Genomic DNA, 19259 nt, shown 5'->3' on the forward strand with positions numbered 1-19259 from the left:
AGGAGAAGAGAGAGAGAGAGATGGAGAGAAACATCAACGTGGGAGAGAAACATCGATCAGTTGCCTCTCACATGCACCCCAATGGGGGGACCAAATCCACAACCCAGGCCTGTACCCTGACCAAGAATTGAACTCATGACTTTTTGGCTTATGGGACCACGGTCCAACCAACTGAGCCACACCAGCCAGGTCTGTACCTGTGATTTTTACTTCTTTGAAGATGACGCTGAGGTCAGCACCGAGTGAACATGAGTTTGGGACCCTCAGAATGACTGTTGAAGGCACCATGGTTGTAGAGCCCTTCCAGGATGGGTGACGGCAACATCACTGGGCTTGGCCCAGGCAGACTTCTGCAGCAGCTCCCACATCAGTCTTGGGCAGTGCTCTCAGGGAGGGTGCCCTCTGAGTGGTGCTAGACTGTGCTGCTCATTTGGAAATGAGCATGCATTGCCCATGTTCATCATGCTTTAAACCACTGCCAGGCTTTGTAGTGACCCCATGACTCACACACCAGCCTCAATGAACTACAGCTGAACTCCTTCCCTGCTTGATTCTCTCTCAGTGCCCTCTCTCAAGGGACAGCTGGGAGTCTCCCAGGAGAGAGCAGCTGAAGGGCTATGGTTTCCCTCCAAGCCAAAATTGGTTTCTTCCTTCCTTTGATCCTTTTCACCTTCTTCTCCCATCCCAAACAGATCAGTCCCATGTTCTCTCCTCTGCAGTTCACCCTACTAGACAGATCCAAGCCTGCACAGGGGACTCTGAGGACAGCAGGAACTCCTAGGACTAGCCCTCTCTTACCATCCTTCCATTCTCGTGTGGCTGGGTTGATGATGCCAAAGAGCTCATCATTTGTGACTGCTTTGGGATTGAGGTCAGTCCACATGGGGCGGCGTTTCATGATCTGATAGGTCTTGTGCAAGGACCTCAGCACTTGAGACTTGCCGGTACCAGCACTGCCCACCACGAACACAGAGTGCCGCACCGCCAGAAGCTCCTCCAGCTGGACCACCTGGAGAGACAGGAAATTCAGCTAGAGACCACCCCATCTCTCCCCTACATCTCAACTGCTCTTCTGCAGGCCAGGCTGGCATCTCAAATGACACTTCACGTCAACAGAGGAAGTGTTATTCATCTCAAGATATGATGGGGTTCTAAATGAAGGGGCAACATGATTCATTTATTCATGTATTCACCATTCAGTCATTTAATTATTAGCCAATAACTAAGCGCTAGAGAGTATACCGGTTAAAGGAGATTCAGAGATGACTCTTCTGCCCTCCATGATCTCATAGTGTGATGGAGAAGCAAGTCATATTGACAAATTATTATAGTGTAGAGTGATAAGCAGTACAGTAGAGGTATTTATGAATGCTATGGGGACAGAGAGGAGGGAACAATGGATTTTGTAAGGATAAAGGGAACAAAACAGTCTTCACAGAGGAGCAGGTATTTGAACTGGGCCTTCAGGGGTGAGTAGGAGTTTCCCAAAACAATGAACAGGGAGGATACTCCATGTTGGGAACAGCCCTGCCTGGTTCCAGAAGCTGTAACCCCCCCTCTTGGCTAAGGCTGAGTCAGAGACCTTGGGACCATAAGCCATTAAGGAGACAAAGCTTATCTCCCTGGCAGGGGTGTCATCTCTGCCCACTTTACTTCACCCTGCTTGGCCCTGAGCTTTACCAGTTAGCCAATGACGGGTAAGATTCCTCAAGGGAGGAATGACCTAAGACAGGCATGGTCACCAAAAAGGCCCACAGTGAAGGACTCAGGGGGCTATAGAAAAAGGGGGTGATGGACCCTTGCCCCTTGGCTTTGACATAGCCTGAGTCCTCATTCTATCTGCAAGAAGTCTCCTAATCTCTTGGCTGCCTTACTTCCCCTGCTCGACCTAAGCCTGAAACAATGACAGAGGGCGGTGCAGTCCTGTGCTGGAAAGGGTGGATTCCCCAGGGAATCTGGCCTAAGAAAGAATGCATAAAATCCTGTGAAACCTGCTTTGTTTATACCCTCAGTTTAAATGATAAGGGTCTAAGCCTGAAATGAGTTTGTTTCCCAAAGTTTTATAGCCCTTTAACTAACTGACTCTAACTCAGAATAAGCCCTCAAAGTTCTTTATATGTTATCTATTGTTTGACCCTTACTGCCTGACAATGATTGATGAGCTTTACCTGTATTTCTGTGCAAATTGAGCCCAATAAAAGCCCATTGAGGAAAAGGCTCTTGGCCCTTCTCCTTTGAGAGATTGGCCACCTTTCCTCCCCAAGCAGATCATGTCTTGGTAGACTTATTCTCATCGATGGCAGCTGGGGGGGGAGGTGCCCTGTGGGCGGACCCCCCCCCAACTCCAGGCAGAGGGAACAGCACAAAGGTTTGTGGAGTGACAGAGCATGCTGTGGCTGGCCAGATCGTCTGAGGAAGCTGGAGTCATGGAGTTCCTGGGGACAGTGGTAGCACTGATGGTGCCTTTGCTCTTGTTCTCACTTGCCTCCATGCTCGCCTGTGCACACTATTGCAGTGCACTTACTGGAATGAAAATCTGATCCCATCACTGCCATCATTCTGTTCCTTCCATGGATCTCCATAGCTTCGGTGATGAAATCCCAAATCCTTGGACTGACTTACAAGACCCTTTTGCTGTCTGACCAAACCAGTTTCCAGTCTTGTGTCTCATCCTCCAACATGCAAATTCTAGGTAGATACATTTTGGAGTTCTTTAATGATGCTCTTTCCTGTGTCTATGCCTCTTAACATATGGTGCCTTCTATTCAGAAGTTATCCTTTCAACTGCCTTTCTCTGACCAGACCCTATACATCCCTTAGTTTAGGGTAGGTGCCCCATACCTACATTCTTTGCCCCCCTATTAGATAACCAGCTTCTTGAGAGCAGGCAGGACGGGGCTTCTTATCTCTGTTGCAATGTCTAGGAAAGAATTGGCACATACTAAGTGCTGAAAAAATATTTGCTGAAAATATGAAGGATAGCTGGAAAGGCTGGTTGGGCCCTATCATGAAAGGTCTTGTGTGTCATGAGCTAAAATATTTTAACTTTATTGTAGATCAAGTTTCTTGAATTTGTACTATAAGATCCTTAATAGCAGCAAAAAATAAACTACAGTGGAAATGTACTAAATACTGATAGAGTAATGGAATAATAAACAAATTTTCCCCATACATTTGACTTATTCTATATTTTTAAAAATGATAAGCAATAACTATTTTTTAAAAAATATGTAAGTGATACAGGTGTTAAAAATTGTCAAATTATGCAACCAGGGAATCAGAAGGAAAGTGGTACTTCTAAGCTCAATATGAAGGTAGCAGTTAATGGTTATTTGGGGACGCAGGGTGATTAGCTTCCATTGTGGCTGGATAATTTATTGAGATATTAATTTGAGTTATGTTTCTCACACCATCAATATTTGTCTTTTCTTTATCCGAAGCCATTGCTGTCCCTCTGGTTCAGGGCCCCAGAAGCACCCCCAGGAAAGGCTCTACCTTGGCTCTGGTTTTCATCCTTCAGGGACTTAACGCAAGATCTTCCCAGGGAAGGATGAGGAGATAGGTCAGGAAGAGTCTCTAAGGAGCTAACATCTAATCTAATATACAGATGAAAACAGTCAGTCAGGTGAAGACCAGTGGGAAGAGCATTCTGGGTAGAGTGACAGTGAGTGTAAAGGCCTGAAGTTCAGCAGCAAACTTGGAGAGCTCAAATAACAGAAGAAAAAAAGAAGAGGGGTATCAAATGAGATAAAAGAGGTATGCAGGGGACAGGTATGCAGGAATTAGTAGTTGAAATTTTCTTCAGACACAACTGGAGTATTTTAAGCATGAAACTGACCTGAGGTCATTGCATTAAAAATTTGGAGGAGGGTGGGGGAAGAGGAGAGAGTCGGAGAGGTGGTGGGGGTGGTGCTCTGGCTATTGAATGGAGACTATTTATTCCTAGATTTGTTTTTTTTGTGTGAACAACTGATTCCTGGATACTGGAAAGACTTAAAATTGCTTTCTAGTTCTATCAATTCTTTTTGTTCGTTTCAACAACTTTATTGGGATATAATTTACACACTATAAATTCTTATTTTTGAAGTGTACAATCCAATGATTGTTAGCATATTCACAGAATTGTACAAGTATCACTAATATTCAATTTTAGGACATTTCATTACCACAAAAGGAAAAACCGTATCCATTAGCTGTCCCTCCCCATCCTCCCATCCCTACCTCAACCCTATGCAACCTCTGATATACATTTTGCCTTTATAGATTTGCCTATTTTGGACATTTCTATAAACATATTCATAAAATATATGGTATTTTGTGAATGGCTCATTTCACTTGTGATGCTTTCAAGGCTCCTCCAGGCTGTAGCATGTACCAGTTCTTCACTCCTCTTGATAGCTGGACAACATCTTGTTGTGTAAGCATGCCACATTTTTTATTCGTTTATCAGCTAATAAATGGGTTATTTCTCCTCTGTGCCATTACAAATCCATCAACTTTTCACAGTATCTTCCATAAGATAAATTCATAAATATCCCTACATTTCCTTCTATTTTCCCTTCTTTCTATCTCCTATCTTTTTTCAGACACACTATACTTTTACACTGCCATGTGTGATAATATTTACATTACATTCTGTATTTATATTTAGACACTTTACATTTTCCATAATTCTAAGAGTTGAAGGCAAATAGTGACTTACATTTGTATGATTGTAGATATTTTTCATTACAGAAGAAAGTAGTTACCAGAAATATACTGTGTTCTCTAGAGGCCTGGTGTCATGACTTACCAGAGGATATGCTAGGCATCAATACAAGATCAAATGGATACTCTGCCTTCACACTACATATATTGATCACTACCAGGTCACATTTACTTTTTAAAGTTTTTAAAATTTTATTTTAAATAATGTTGCATTATTCAATTACAGTTGATATACAATACTACATTAGCTTCGGGTACTAATCAGTAATGACATAGTGATTAGATATTTATATAACATAACTTGTGAAGTGGTCATTCTGATGAATCTGTTACCCATCTGACACCTTGTATAGTTGTTACTATATTATTGACTATATTCCTTATGCTGTACTTTACATCCCTGTGACTGTTTTTGTAACTGGCAATTTGTATATCTTAATCCCTTCCCCTTCTCACCTACCCCCCCCAACTCCTTCCTGTCTGGCAACCTTCAAAATGTTCTTTGTATATATGTGCTTGTTTCTGTTTTATTTATTCCTTTATTTTGTTTTTCAGATTCCAAATAAGTAAAATCATACCTTGGTGTTTCTGTGTCTCACTTATTTCACTCAGTGTAATACTTTCTAGGTCCATCCCTGCTGTTGCAAATGGCAAGATTTCATTTTTTCATGGTCAAGTCATACTCCATGGTATATATTATGTACCACCACTTTTTTACCCACTTGTCTATTGATAGGCACTTAGGTTGCTTCTGCATCTTGGCTATTGTAGATAATACTGCAATTAACACAGGAATTACCTCCTGCATTTAAAGAAGAGGAATTAAACACCTCTCTTTTTAAATTAGTGTTTTGGATTTTTTCAAATAAATACTCAGAAGTGGAATTGGTATAGTCTTTGCTTTAGTCTTTGTTTTAAAGACTATTTTGTTATAGTCTTGCTATAGTCTTTGTTTTAAAGCCTATTTTGTCTGATATAGGTATTTTTACCCCAGCATTTTTCTTTATTTCCATTTAAATAAAATATCTTTTTCCATCTGTTTACTTTCAGACTGTGTACTTCTTTTGATCTGAAGTTTCTTGTAGACAGCATATATATAGGTCTTGTTTTCTTATCCATTCAGTCACCCTATATCATTTTGCTAAAGTATTTAATCTATGTTCATTTAAAGTAATTGTGGATAGGTATATAGTTATTGCCATCTTATTATTCATATTTTTTATCTTTATTTTTCTTCTTTTTAAAAAAGTCTCTTTAATATTTGTTGTAATATTGGTTTGGTGGGATGAACTCCTTCACCTTGTCTTATCTGGGAAGCTCTTTATCTATCCTTTAAATCTAAATGATAGTCTTGCTGGGTAGAGTAATCTTGGTTGTAACTCTTATTTTTCATCACTTGGAATATTTCACACCAATCTCTTCTGGCCTGCAAAATTTCTTTTGAGAAATCAGCTGACAGTCTTTGGGAGCTCCATTGTAGGTAACTGACTGCTTTTCTCTTGCTGCTTTTAAGATCTCTCTTTGTCTTTCACCTGTGGCTTTTTAATTATGGTGTGTCTTGATATGATCCTCTTCGGGTTCATCTTGTTTGGGATTCTCTGAACTTGCTGACTGTATGTCTATTTCCTTCACCAGGTTAGGGAAGTTTTCAGTCAGTGTTTCTTGAAATAGGTTTTCATTCCCTTGCGCTCTCTCTTCTTCTTCTGGTAACCCTATGATGTGGGTGTTGTTAACACTTGGTGTTGTCTCAGAGGTCCCTTACACAATTCTTATTTTTTAAATTCTTTTTTTTTGCTGTTCTAATTGGGTATTTTCTGGTACCTTGTCTTCCAAATTGCTGATTTGATTCTCTACTTCATCTAATCTACTGTTGATTCCCTTTAGTGTATTCTTATTTGAGTCATTGTATTCTTCATTTCTGACTAATGTTTTTAATGGTTTTTATCCCCTTTATATGTTTCTTATCTCTTTGTTAAAGTTCTCACTGAGTTCATCTACTCTCCCCCTGTGATTGCTGAGCATCCGCATAAACAGTGTTTCAACTCTGCATTTTATTGAGCCCTTATCTCCACTTTGTTTAGTTCTTTTTTCTGGAGTTTTGTCCTGTTATTTCATTTGGAACATTTTTTTGTTTTTTAATTTTTGGTGTCTCTTTGAGTTTGTTTCTATATATCAGGTAGAACTGCTACATCTCCCCATCTTGGGAGGGTGGGCTTACACAGTAGGTGTCCTGTGGGGCCCAGTGGCACAGACTGCTTGGTCACCTGAGCTGGGTGCTCCATGAATGGCCCTTGTGTGGGTGTTGTGTACCTTCCTGTCTTAATTGAGCATTGATTGTTGTTGCATATCAGTGAGAAGGACTGACCTTCAGGCTGATTGACTGTCAGGACTGGCTGTAACTGCTGGCTAGGAGCTGTTGTGCAGGGGTTGTCACCATGGAGTGGAATTGTTTTAGTTAGGCTCTGGTGCCTGCTACATCTGCCCTTTGGGGGTGTCATTTGTGAAGGTGGTTGTGCTATGGTGGTGCTATGGTATGGTCAGAAGCATGTCACTGGGTGAGTTGGTTCTGGGGCCTTTGGGTGGAGGTTCTTGTAACAGCCAAGGTCAGCTGTTGTCCGTACCCTTCTGAAGCCACCTGGTATGAGCTACAAAGTGATCTGCAAATGGTTGTCATTTGTGTTTGGCTTTGTGGTGTCTAGGACAGACTAAGCTGTGAACTAAGGCTAGGTGCCACCAGTGCTGGGCTTGGGCCACTTAGCAAGATGTATGGGGCATGCCAAGGCCAGACACTGCTTGTTTGGGGTTTGTGAACCTTAGAGAGATTGTGGGAAAGTCTGCAGGAGGACCCAAGATAAGTTGTTTGTATGTAAAAGCCACTGGAAGTGGCTTGAGTTGGCTAACAAGTTGGGTGGGGTGGGGTCACAGAGAATCACCAGGGTGGGGAAAACAGTGTTGGCCAGGATGATGGAAACTCAGACTTGGAGCCCACCTTTCCTGTAGGCTGGGTAGGGGGAGAGATCAACAAAGGAACAATGGCTTCTGCCAGCAGTACTTTCTGAGTCAAAGCTGCTACACCAGCCCTCACCCTGAAGCCAGACAATTCAGTTCCTCTCAGTATATTCCTGGTGCTTTTCAAGCTGCTGTCCCAGTGCTGGAGCTTGGAGAAAGTGAGTTCATCAGCAAGTAAGTCCATGATGAGCCCTTTAAGAGGAATAGCTGGGACTGGAGAGGTCCTCCATCTTACGGAGCCACAATATCCACTGGCTTTCATGGCTAGAAGTTACAGGGACTTCTCTTCCTGGCTCTGGAACACTGGGCTGGGGGCCTGGGACCCCTTGCTCTCAGGGGGAACTGCTGAGATATCTCTCCCATTTCTTAACTGCCATATGTGGCTTGTTCCATGTCTGGACACCCCCCTGTTAGTCTCCACGTGGCTTCTTATGTATATCCTTAGTTATAAAACTTCTGTTTAGCTAGACTTCGGGCATTTCTAAGGATTCTTGTTCTGTAGTTATAATTTTGATGTGGTTGTGAAAGGTGAGCACAGCATTAACTCCTCTGTCACCTGAACTGAAAGTTCTACATTTACCATATTTTGCCATGTACAATGTGCACCCATATTTTTGGCTGAAACTTTCAAAAAAATCTTTTGTTTTAATTTTTAATTCAATTTTAATTTATATTTAGATACTTTTTTGTATTATAAAGGAATTTTAGCATTTATTTTTTAGCATATTATGGTTCAAAAATTGGGGAGAAAAAGGATGCATTATACATGGCAAAATATGGTACTTTTAAAAAGAAATTTAGCCTGTGACTTTTTTCTCTTGGAATTTTTAATTGCTTTCTTTTCCCTTTGTTAAAAAAAAAAATGACACATGCCTTATTTCCCGTGACTTAGAAGTTAAATAAAATACATAAGAACATTCATCTTGTTAGTCTGTCCTTGATTTGACTATATCCATTTTTGAGGTATTTTTTTGGAGACCATAGTCTGCCTGCTCTAATTTTGATTTATTGCTTTCTAGGTCTTTTAATAGTTATCATTCCAAATTTATATTGTTCTTGTTTTTTAAGTCCCATGACAGTTTTCTTGTTTTTAATCTTTATTTTGCTGTAGTACGTCCACAAGTTACCTATTAAAAAAAGGTGAGTGAAGAGTAAAACATATGACTCTTTGAAGATAACTTGAATGGTAGTCTTGAGATAATTTCCCTTCAGCACCTTGAAGGAATGGCATCCTTTTCCTTGAGGAGATGAGAGTTTTTGATGTCATTCTGAATCTCACTCCTTCCTGAGTCACCTGTTACCAAAGGAGCTACCACTCCTTTGTTCAAAAGGAAAGTTATCTTTTGTTCTTGATCCTTGACTTCTGAATTTCATTAGGACATGCCTCTGTGTGAGTCCATTTACATCCACTCTGTTTAGTACTGACTGAGGCCATGCAGTATAGGTACACGTCTCTCCAGGTCCAGCAAGTTCTCACTGTTCTTTCTTTCTGGAATTCCCATCAGTAACACATTGCTCAACCTCAATTTACCCTCTGTATGTTATCTTGCCTCTTGTACTTTCTGTCCCTTTTGTGTATTATATGTACATAATTTATGTTATATTTATTATATACTCATTATCTGTATGTATTTATTATGCCCATATACATACATACATACAAACATGGTTTCATCCTAGGGGATTTCCTTGTTTTACCCAGTCCTCCCACTGAATTCTGTGTGTCATCAGTGATACATCGTTTCAAAGGGCTCTTTACAGTCTCCAAGGGTTCTTTTTCTTCTATAGCATCCATTCCAGTTTTATGGGTATATTTTTCTTAATTTTCTTCAAGGACATGAATTAGAACTTTCAAAATGTGCACTTCCTTATTTCCACTGCCATCAGTTACTGGGTGTGTATCTACCTGCCTTGTCTGTCTCTCAGTCTGAGTTTCTCATGTTACTGGTTTTCCTCAGTATCTGATGAGCCTCAAGGTTAAATGAAGAGCTGCATTGTGTTTCCTAGGAGCTGGGAAGGGTGCTGTCTGCTGTTGACTTACAGGTCTCTCACCAGGGTCGGAGGACTGAGAGGAAGCGCTGTGCACAAGATCAGATCTTGGGCTTTGTCTTTGTCCTTTTACTTGTTGTTGAGTGAGCAGGTGGCTGGCTTTCAGGCCAAGGGGCTCCAAACAAAAGAAAAGTACTTTAAAGAGGGCACTAGTACCCCAAGAGTAGTCTTTGGTTTCCCCAAAGACCTAGTAAATTCCCTCCAACATTTCTTTTTGGCTGTGTGTTAAATGCCTGGCTGCACATAGTCTGAGTTCTTGGGAACCAGGGACTAGTGCAGGGAGCTGGAAGAAGAGTGTGGGGAGCCAAATGGCCAATTATAGGATAAGCAGATTTAATGATCCCCTCTCGCTGTTTTCAGTTCTCTTTCTCATCCCTGCCCTCCTCCTTCACTACCAACTCTAAGCTCAGAGTTTCTCCTAGGTTATGGCCACTTCCTGCCCCTCTTCCTCTGAAGCCCTTTCCAACTGTATTCTGCAACCCCTTCCTGGTCTGCTCGATCTGTCACCCTGCTTTCCATTGTTTCCAGAAATTTACTGTATTATCCCTTCCTTAGTTTTCACACTTCAATGAGCTTATTCCTCTTTCTTAAACAAAAACAAAAAAAACAAAAACAAAAACCCACTCTATTTATATGATCACTTTTAAGGGATCACAGGATGTCATCTCAAACCAGAGCCTCACTAGGGGTTTTGATGGATTAACCTTCAGGAGTTTCAGTGGACAGTGTAATAAAAACTTGGTAGAAAACATCATTTGTTCCAAGAGCCTTTAGTACAGAGCATCTGTATTATCCAAGGAGCAGAAAGTGGTTATGAAAAAGAAGGGGAGGATGCAGAATGTGGGCCAACTGACAAATAAAGAGAAAGGAAGACTAAGATTCTGAGTAGGAAAAAATGCAGAAAATGGGGAAGGAGAGTCACAGTGCCTCAACAGACTGTCAGAGTCTAGAGAAATGTGGATTTGTCCGATCTAAGACACCAGCCCCAGTGCACTGCATCAAATTTAACTCATCTCTGGGGTGAGGGTGCCTCTTGGGACCAGGCCTTTTGAAAGGAAACCCCTCAACCTGGCATTCAAGCCCTCTGAATCATGGTTCCATATTATCTTTGGAGGCGTATTGCCTACTCCCCACCACCACCCCCTCCAATACATTTTCTCTCCAGCAACACTGGACTTTTTGCTGCTGCTAGTGCAATCTTTGTTTCCCCATCTACTGCTTTGATGACACTTTTCCATCTACCTGGAAGGCCTTTTTGTCAATCTCTACTTTTACCCTTTGTGACAGCATGGATGGAACTGGAGACTATTATGCTAAGTGAAATAAGCCAGTTGGTGAAACAAATATCATGTGATCTCACTTATAATAGGAATCTAATGAACAAAATAAACTAACCAGCAAAACAGAATCAGAGACATGAAACGTGGAACAGACTAACAGCTGCCAGAGGAAAGGGGGGATGGTGGAAAGAAAGGGAAGTGAGTAGTCAAAGAACATGTATGGGCATGGACAACAGTGTGGGGATGGACTGTGGGAGCTGGAGAGGGGGTGTGGGCTGGACAGAGGAGAGCAAAAGGGGAAAAATTGGGACATCTGTAATAGAATAAACAAGAATTTTAAAAATATCAAAAATTAAATTCAGATACTTAACTTTTGAACTTAAAAAATGAGAGTTTGGTAGTAGGAAGGGGCCAACTCACAAAATAATTTCTGTGGCAAAGGATCAGGTGATACTTTCTTCTGTAAAATGTAATCCCAGAAATGAAATCAAACACCAACTTGCAATTCTATTTATATGTAACCAGGGCTTAATTTATACTGTTGAAAGTATTGTATGCCAGAAGCACTTCCAAGAGTGGAGCAGGAGTGACCTGCCCCCAAGCCTACATTCCTCTTTCTCTCTTGTGAAACGGTTTAGTGAAATATCCTGGAAAAGTAATAGCATCCCAGTTACTGTAAAATGTCTCATCTGTCACCTGCCTTGAGGGTTTGGGGAAACCTAATGTGATATAGAATATAAAAACCTGTGAACTCTAAAGTGATGTTCATGTGACTCTTCAACATGTTATTGTACAGGAAGAAAAATTTCCATCCATGCATCTGTACCCCAGAACCCTCTTTTTGTGGCACTTGTCATATCCAGCTCCAAGGCATAGTTGTTTGTGTGCAGGTACTCTACTGTAATGACATTTATGCATCCTGAAAATGTTACCTTCTGCAAAACTGCACAGCAAAAATGACAGGCTTATGGAAAATCAGGATTGGGGGATACTACTCAAAATGTACAGAATTTTGTATCCCAATCCCCAAAAACTCAACAACACTTCCTAATTCCAATGAAAATGCTAGCACAATTAAATCACCAGAGAGTTTTTACTCTATCTCATGTTCCTTAATTCTCTGAAGCCTTAAATCTGGGGGCCTTAAATCTGGGGGCCTGTGCTCTTTTGCAATTGGATTCACTTCTAATAAAACCATTCTAATCAACTAAGGATCTGATCTAGATGGGGCCTTCTTCATTAATCCATTGCTTTCACAGGTGGGGAAATGTCTTCACCTGCCTGGAGCCTTCCTAGAAAATAGTACAAACCACCATAGTTCCTATGGCCATAAAACTAGTTATACTAGCACAAAGGTTTCAGGGTCTTTTTCTTAAAGTCTATATCTATGGCTAAATGTATTCATTTTCTATTATTGCTATAGCAAAATACAGCAAACTTAAAGACTTAAACAACACAAATGTAATATTTTACTGGTTAGGTGGTCAGAAGTCCAAAGTGGGTCTCATTGGGTGCAAATCAAGGCATTTGACCGGGCTGGTTCCTTCTGAAAGCTCTAGGGTAGAACCTATTTTCCAGCTTCTAGAGGTGGCCACATGGTTGCCTGGCTCATGGTCCTCTCCTCCGTCTTCAGTGGCTGGCTGAGTCTTTCTCCCTGGCATCACTCAGACACTCATGGTCCTACCTCAGTCTTTCACTTATAAAGGTCATTGTGATTATATTGGGCCACCCAATAAACCAGGATCATCTCCCCATCGCAAGATCAGATGATTAGTGACCTAATTCTACCTGCAACTTCAATCCCCCTTTGCCATGTAATATAACACAGTCACAAATTCTGGGGATTGGAATGTGAATATCTGGAGAGAGGCATTATTCTGCCTACTACCCCAAGATATTTTTCTTTAATTTTAAAAAACCTGCCCCCAATCACATCAAGATATTTACAAGAACAGAAAAGTGTATGTGAACCCACATGTCTTCCACATTATACCACTTCATTCCTCTACAATCATGTCGGAAGTGATTCACATTAAAAGAACACACAGCAGAGCAGACTATGTCTTATTCCTCCCACTTAAACATGAACTTCCTGATGGCCAGGGCCCTGTCTCTCTCGTATTCCTCACCATGCATTCCACACAGTGGCTGCCACAGTAAAGAATTGTTGAAATGAATTGAGTTATTACAAAGTAGACAAATATCTGTACAGCTAAAGCAAGCCTTTGGATTAAGGAGGAAGTATAACCCATTGTCTAAATAAAGAATTAGGAGACAAATTTTGCAAGAAAAATGTACCTTCAGCACAAAGTTGTCCTCAGCCTGAAGCTTCAGCTCCACCACTGCTTTCCTAACCAAAGCTTCGAAGTTGAGGTCTCTCCTCCGAGGGACATCCAGGGTAGGAAAGAGGTCCCCAATGAGGCCCATGAACACTGGCATGTCATCAGTCACTATCTTGGGGATGTTGAAATCTCGCAGGGAGCGCATCAGGACTTGGTCCTCAGGCCTGTCAGGGTCTCCTCGTTTTAGAGATCCGGCCACCACCAGCACAGACTTGATGGACCGCAGGCCCCAGTCATAGTGATCCTGAGGGAGGGCAACAAGGGTTAGACTGGAGCATCTGGGAAGCAGAATACCATATGCTCAGGTTAGCGTCTGCAAAATTATAGAGAGCACATCAGGACTAGGTCATTCTGAGGCCAAAGTAGAAGCACTGCAAAGAATGATGTAGGAGGTGGTGATATCGGGATCCTGGTTTCTGGCCTGGCATCAGTTACTTTTCTAGTCATAATGACAACAAAGCAGACACAGAACATACAGGGAACTGGCATCAGGGAGATTAAGCAGAACCACTTCCAAACCTATCCAGCTACCTCTTGTACATCAATGGTAGCTCTTAGAAACTGCTGAGACTGACCTTATATGCTCTACCTGGGAGACCTTCAAACTCTTTGAGAAAGAATTTCTTAAAAATTTGGTCACTTCTGGTCAAGAAGGCAGAGTAGGCAAAGCCTGTGCTTGCCTCCCCCCATGACAACATCAAAATTACAACTAAATTATAGAACAGCCACGCTCAAGAACCACTTAAAGACTCCCTGAACAGAAATGTCATAACTAAGGATATAAGGAAACCAGTTTCTGACAGATAGGAGGGACAGAGATGAGAAATGGACTAGTCCCACACCCACGGAAGCAGCCCACTGTCCATCAGTAGACAAGTGGTTAAAAAAAGCTATGGTACATTTACACAATGGATACCATTTGGCTGTAAAGAAGAAGGAGAAGAAGCAGAATAAAATTTTACCATTTGTGACAGGTTGGATGAACCTGGAGAACATTACACTAAGTGAAATAAGCCAGTCAGAGAAAGACAATTACCATGTGATTTCACTCATATGTGGAATCTAATGAACAGACTATGTGAGATAGAAACCTTGATGGGTTGCCTCCCTGCTCCAACAGGGGATCAAACCCACAACATAGGTATGTGTCTTGACTGGGAATTGAACCTGAAACCTTTTGGTGTATGGGATAACACTCCAACAAACTGAGCCACCTGGCCAGGGCCAAAGAGAGACTCTTAAAAGCAGAAAAGAGAAAAGCAGTTAGTTACCTACAAGGGGGTTCCCATAGATTTCTAGCTGATTTCTCAACAGAAACTTTGCAGGCCAGAAGAGATTGGTGTGAAATATTCAAAGTAATGAAAAATAAGACTTAAAACCAAAATTACTGTACTCAGCAAGGCTGTCATTTAGATTCGAAAGAGAGGCAACAAGCTTTCCCAGACAAGAAAAAGCTGAAGGAGTTCACCCCATGAAATCAGTATTATAAGAAATGTTTTCTTTAAGAAAAGAAATCAAAAACATGAATTAGAAAATATTACAAAGAAAAAAATTTCACTGACAAAGGCAAACACATAATAAAGGCAGTGGATCAAACAACACTAAAAGGCAGTACAAAGATAAAAAGACAAAAAATTAGGAAGATCATGTGTAATCATAACAGTAAACTAACAGATATACATAAAATAAATAAAAATTAATAACAAAAACAAACATGGAGTGGGTGAGTAAAAATGACAACGATTTTAGAATGTGTATGAAACTTAATTGACCATCAACTTAAAATAGACTTCTTATACACATAGCTTGGTATATGTGAAACACATAGTAACTGTAAAACAAAAATCTACAAGAAATGTACAGGAAATAAAGAAAAAGGAGTCCAAACACAACACTACAGAAAGTCATCAACATAGAAGAAAAGAGAGTAAGATAATAGGAAAGGAACAGAAAAGAACAAAAAAATCAGAAAGCAATGAATAAAATGGCAATAACTACATACCTATCAAAATAATTTTAAATATAGATAGATTAAATAAATCAACCAAGAGACAAATGGGAAAAGAAGTAGTATGTACATACAATGAAATATTCCCTAGCTGTAAAGAAGAATTAAATCTTTCATCCACCTTAAATTTATTTTTGTGTATGGTATAAGTTGGTGATCAAGTTTCAATTTTTGCACATAGCTGTCCAGATCTTCCAACACCATTTGTTGAAGAGGCTATGTTCCTGCCTCCTTTGTCAAATATTAACCCTAGTACATTGTTGGTGGAAGTGCAGACTGGTGCGGCCACTGTGGAAAACAGTATAGAATTTCCTCAGAAAACTAAAAATGGAACTGCCTTTTGACCCAGCAATTCTGCTGCTGGGATTATACCCTAAGAACCCTGAAACACCAATCCAAAAGAATGTATGCACCCCAATGTTCATAGCAGCACAATTTACAATAGCCAAGTACTGGAAGCAGCCTAAGTGCCCATCAGCAAATGAATGGACCAAAAAACTATGGTACATTTACACAATGGAATTCTACGCAGCAGAGAGAAAGAAGGAGCTTATACCCTTTGCAACAGCATGGATGGAACTGGAGAGCACTATGCTAAGTGAAATAAGCCAGGTGGTGAGGGACAAATACCATATGATCTCACCTTTAACTGGAACATAATCAACAGAAGAAAAAAGCAAACAAAATATAAGCAGAGACATTGAAATTAAGAACATTGTAACAATAGCCAGAGGGGAGTGGGGAGGGGATAGTGGGGAGAAGGGTTATCAGGAACTACTATAAAGGACACATGGACAAAACCAAAGAGGAGGGTGGAAGCAGGGGAGGGAGGTGGGTTTGGCTGGGGTGGGGTAGAGGGGTGGGAAGAAAATTCAGACAACCATAATTAAACAATAAAATAATTTAAAAATAAAAAAAGAATTAAATCTTATCATTTGCAACAGCACAGATGGACCTACAGAGTATTATACGATATGAAATAAGTCAGACAGAGAAAGGCAAATACCATATGATTTCACTTATGCATGGGATCTAAAAAACAAAATAAACAAGTAAGACAGTAACTACCTCATAGATACAGAGAACAAACTGATGGTTGCCAGATTGAGAGGTGGGAGGTATTAGGGCCTGGGTTAAAAAGGTACAAGGATTAAGAGGTGCAAACTGACAGTTACAATTACAAAATAGTCATGGGGATGTAAAGTACAGCTTATGGAATATAGTCAATCATATTGAAATAACCATACATGGTGTAGGGTGCGTGTAAGATTTATTGGGGGATCACTTTCCAAGTTATAAATGTCCAACAATATGCTGTACACCTGAAACTAATATAAAATTGAATGTTAAAAATATTTTGTCAAAGGTGGAACCCACTGGTCACTATGACAGAGTCTGGGAAGAGTGGACCATACTGCTGACAGCAGGCCTCGAAGCAGTATGGTGGGGGAAGTGGTGGAGTGTGAAGTTTAGAGCACAGAATCTAAACTGAGACGGACCTAGGTTCAAATCTCAGCTCTGCTACTTGCTTTATAGCAGATTGTTCTGTGATATGTGCTGTAAAGGACAATTCAGTGTGCCATGAAGCCAATAGACATGGTGACTACACTTGAAACTGTCTGTCTTCCCTCCCCTGAGCCTATGGAACAGGAGTTCCTTCTGGCCTTGACTATATTTCTCTCTCATCTGTGCTTGACTGAATTCTACTTCTTTGGGTTTGTTTTATTATTGTTTCTTCAGGGCAGTGTGATCCTAAGCCTAGGTACTGCCACTATCTCCTTTGTCTTCACTGCAAACCAAACTCAAAGAAACCAATGTAGGTACAGCAAGTACAATATAGAGAAGGCTGTGGAGTGAAGCTTTGGAAGTTGGCAAGAGACAGAGCTCCATGCAGGTCTCTTGTGGAGAGTGATAAGTATATTGGTCTTTATGCTACCACTAAGGAACATTTTTAAGTGAATCATTCTAGCTACTGGCTAAAGAATGAATTCAAAGGACTAGAATAGAGGTGGAAAAACTAGTCCTAAAAGTTTAAGCAAGAGATGTGTGATTGGAACTAAAGTCTTAGAAAGAAAATAACATGTTTGAGGGATATGCAGAGAGTAGAATGAGTAACAGTTCACTCATGATGAAACAGAAGGCTGAGGTAGAGGAAGGTTATGAGGGATAACTCCCAAGGTTCCAGAATTAGCAAGTGATAAATGGTGACTACTGGAGGGAGAAATGCTGAAGTAGGCTTGGGAGGAAGCTGACAGGAAGATCAGCTTTAGATGCTGACCTGGAGGTGCTTTTTAGACACGCGGGGGAACTGTGGTATAGACCATTGAATACATAGGTTTAGCATGCAAAAGAGAGGTTAGGGTTGGGGTCAATAAAGTAAGTCGCTGGCCTAGAAGTCACTGGAGGCAGAGAACCTGGAAAGAGGATGTGATGAGCAAGGAGCCTGGGAAGGGTGAGGAAATTAGGAGAGGCTTTTTAATCCATCTTGGACAGGTTTCTCCTGGCTGAGAGAGCTCGTGTTTTGGCAACAAAGGTGATCCAAGTAAGAGATTCCCCAAAGGGAAGTGTTGATGGCCACCAAGAAATTCTCTATCCAAGACACCAACGTTGGAGGTTCTTGGCCATGTTTTAAGGAGTTATTTCTGTGAACGGATCTTCCCTAGGCAGGGATCACATTTAAGGCCAAGCTGCGGAGAGAAGTCAGGGGCTTCTTAGTGCCTAACTTTCTTTCCTCAACCCTCTGTCCCTCTAAACAGCAGAAGACAGTTCCCTCTCAGGTTTTTCTCAGCTGCTACCATGTGTCTCACAGGACACTCTGATCTATGAGGTGTTGCCACACTTTCAAGTAAAAAATGGGAGCTCTGCAGTCAAATTTTTAAAATGCTGGGCTAAGAAAATGGACACAGATCTTAATTACAGAAGTGTTCAGAACTTTTAATAAGCTTATGGGCACAGCGACTCTAGAAGTCTCTAATAACTTCCCTAATACACTGGCCCTGGAATCCATCCAGAGCTACACACGACTGAATTTCTGGTTTAGCTAGGGGGTGTACCTGTTTGGAGAGAAGCTCTTTGCACAACTTGTAAAGGGTGATGAACTTCCTGGCTAATGACCGGGCTTCAGTGAATCCTTCCGCCACCAGCATGATCTCACAGATCAACTCAAAGTCTGGAACCACCATCGCGCAGGGCCTGTGCACAGGAAGACAAAGGGCGAGATAGTTCCCTAATGCACAGTTGAAGGGGAGTGTCTAAGGCAGGAGGCACCAGCTGAGATCACAGATGGAGGCGCTTGTGAACGTAAAATCCTAGACCTTTGTGATGGTTTCCTCTAAGACCTTCAACTGAAAGTTGCGTGAACTAAGGATAAAGGAAGTGAACCCTCTTTCCCAAGTTGGTGGATGATGCTAGTAGGCATGGGCAGAGTTTGAGGCTACATCTCAAGTCTTGTAAGTTGAGTCTAGTGCCTTCACACAAGACACAGATTAGTAAAGCAAGTTGTGTAGAACAGGTGAGGGGCAGAGGTTGAGGAACTGAGTTTCTCTTGGTGTCTGTAGGAAACTGAGGATCTCTCTATTTCTCATCCCGAGCACATATGTCTCTTCTAAGCCTAGACGCTAAGGGCTTATTTTGCACTTACTGCATACAAATATAAATGCTCATACTTAATGCTGAGGGTTAAAGTAAGTACTTATTAACCTCACCTTGTCCCAAAATGGCATTCATGAGAATGCAGAAGTGGCTTTTTATCTCTGTAGAAGAATTTACTTTGTTTTTCCCCCCTCTGGCTCTAGAAACATTTTATTTTAAAATTACTTACTTTTAAATTAATTTATTAGGTATGTAATAGGAGCCTAGGGTTGT

General features: G+C 41.1%; 1 protein-coding gene across 3 annotated transcripts in view; it reads right to left on the bottom strand.

Annotated features, from left to right (window-relative positions):
• DNAH9 (dynein axonemal heavy chain 9) overlaps positions 1-19259 on the bottom strand; it is a 367496-nt gene that overhangs the window by 190678 nt on the left and 157559 nt on the right. For all 3 annotated transcript variants that reach the window (XM_024564675.4, XM_053910525.2, XM_053910526.1), the window contains exons 30-32: positions 18449-18587; positions 13344-13631; positions 799-1009 (exon numbers count right to left, since the gene is read on the bottom strand). In XM_024564675.4, coding sequence (XP_024420443.2) covers positions 799-1009; positions 13344-13631; positions 18449-18587 — 638 coding nt within the window. The remainder of the gene's footprint in view (positions 1-798; positions 1010-13343; positions 13632-18448; positions 18588-19259) is intronic.

Source organism: Desmodus rotundus, chromosome 9 (assembly GCF_022682495.2).
Source record: "Desmodus rotundus isolate HL8 chromosome 9, HLdesRot8A.1, whole genome shotgun sequence".
In the NCBI taxonomy this organism is placed as follows: domain Eukaryota; kingdom Metazoa; phylum Chordata; class Mammalia; order Chiroptera; family Phyllostomidae; genus Desmodus; species Desmodus rotundus.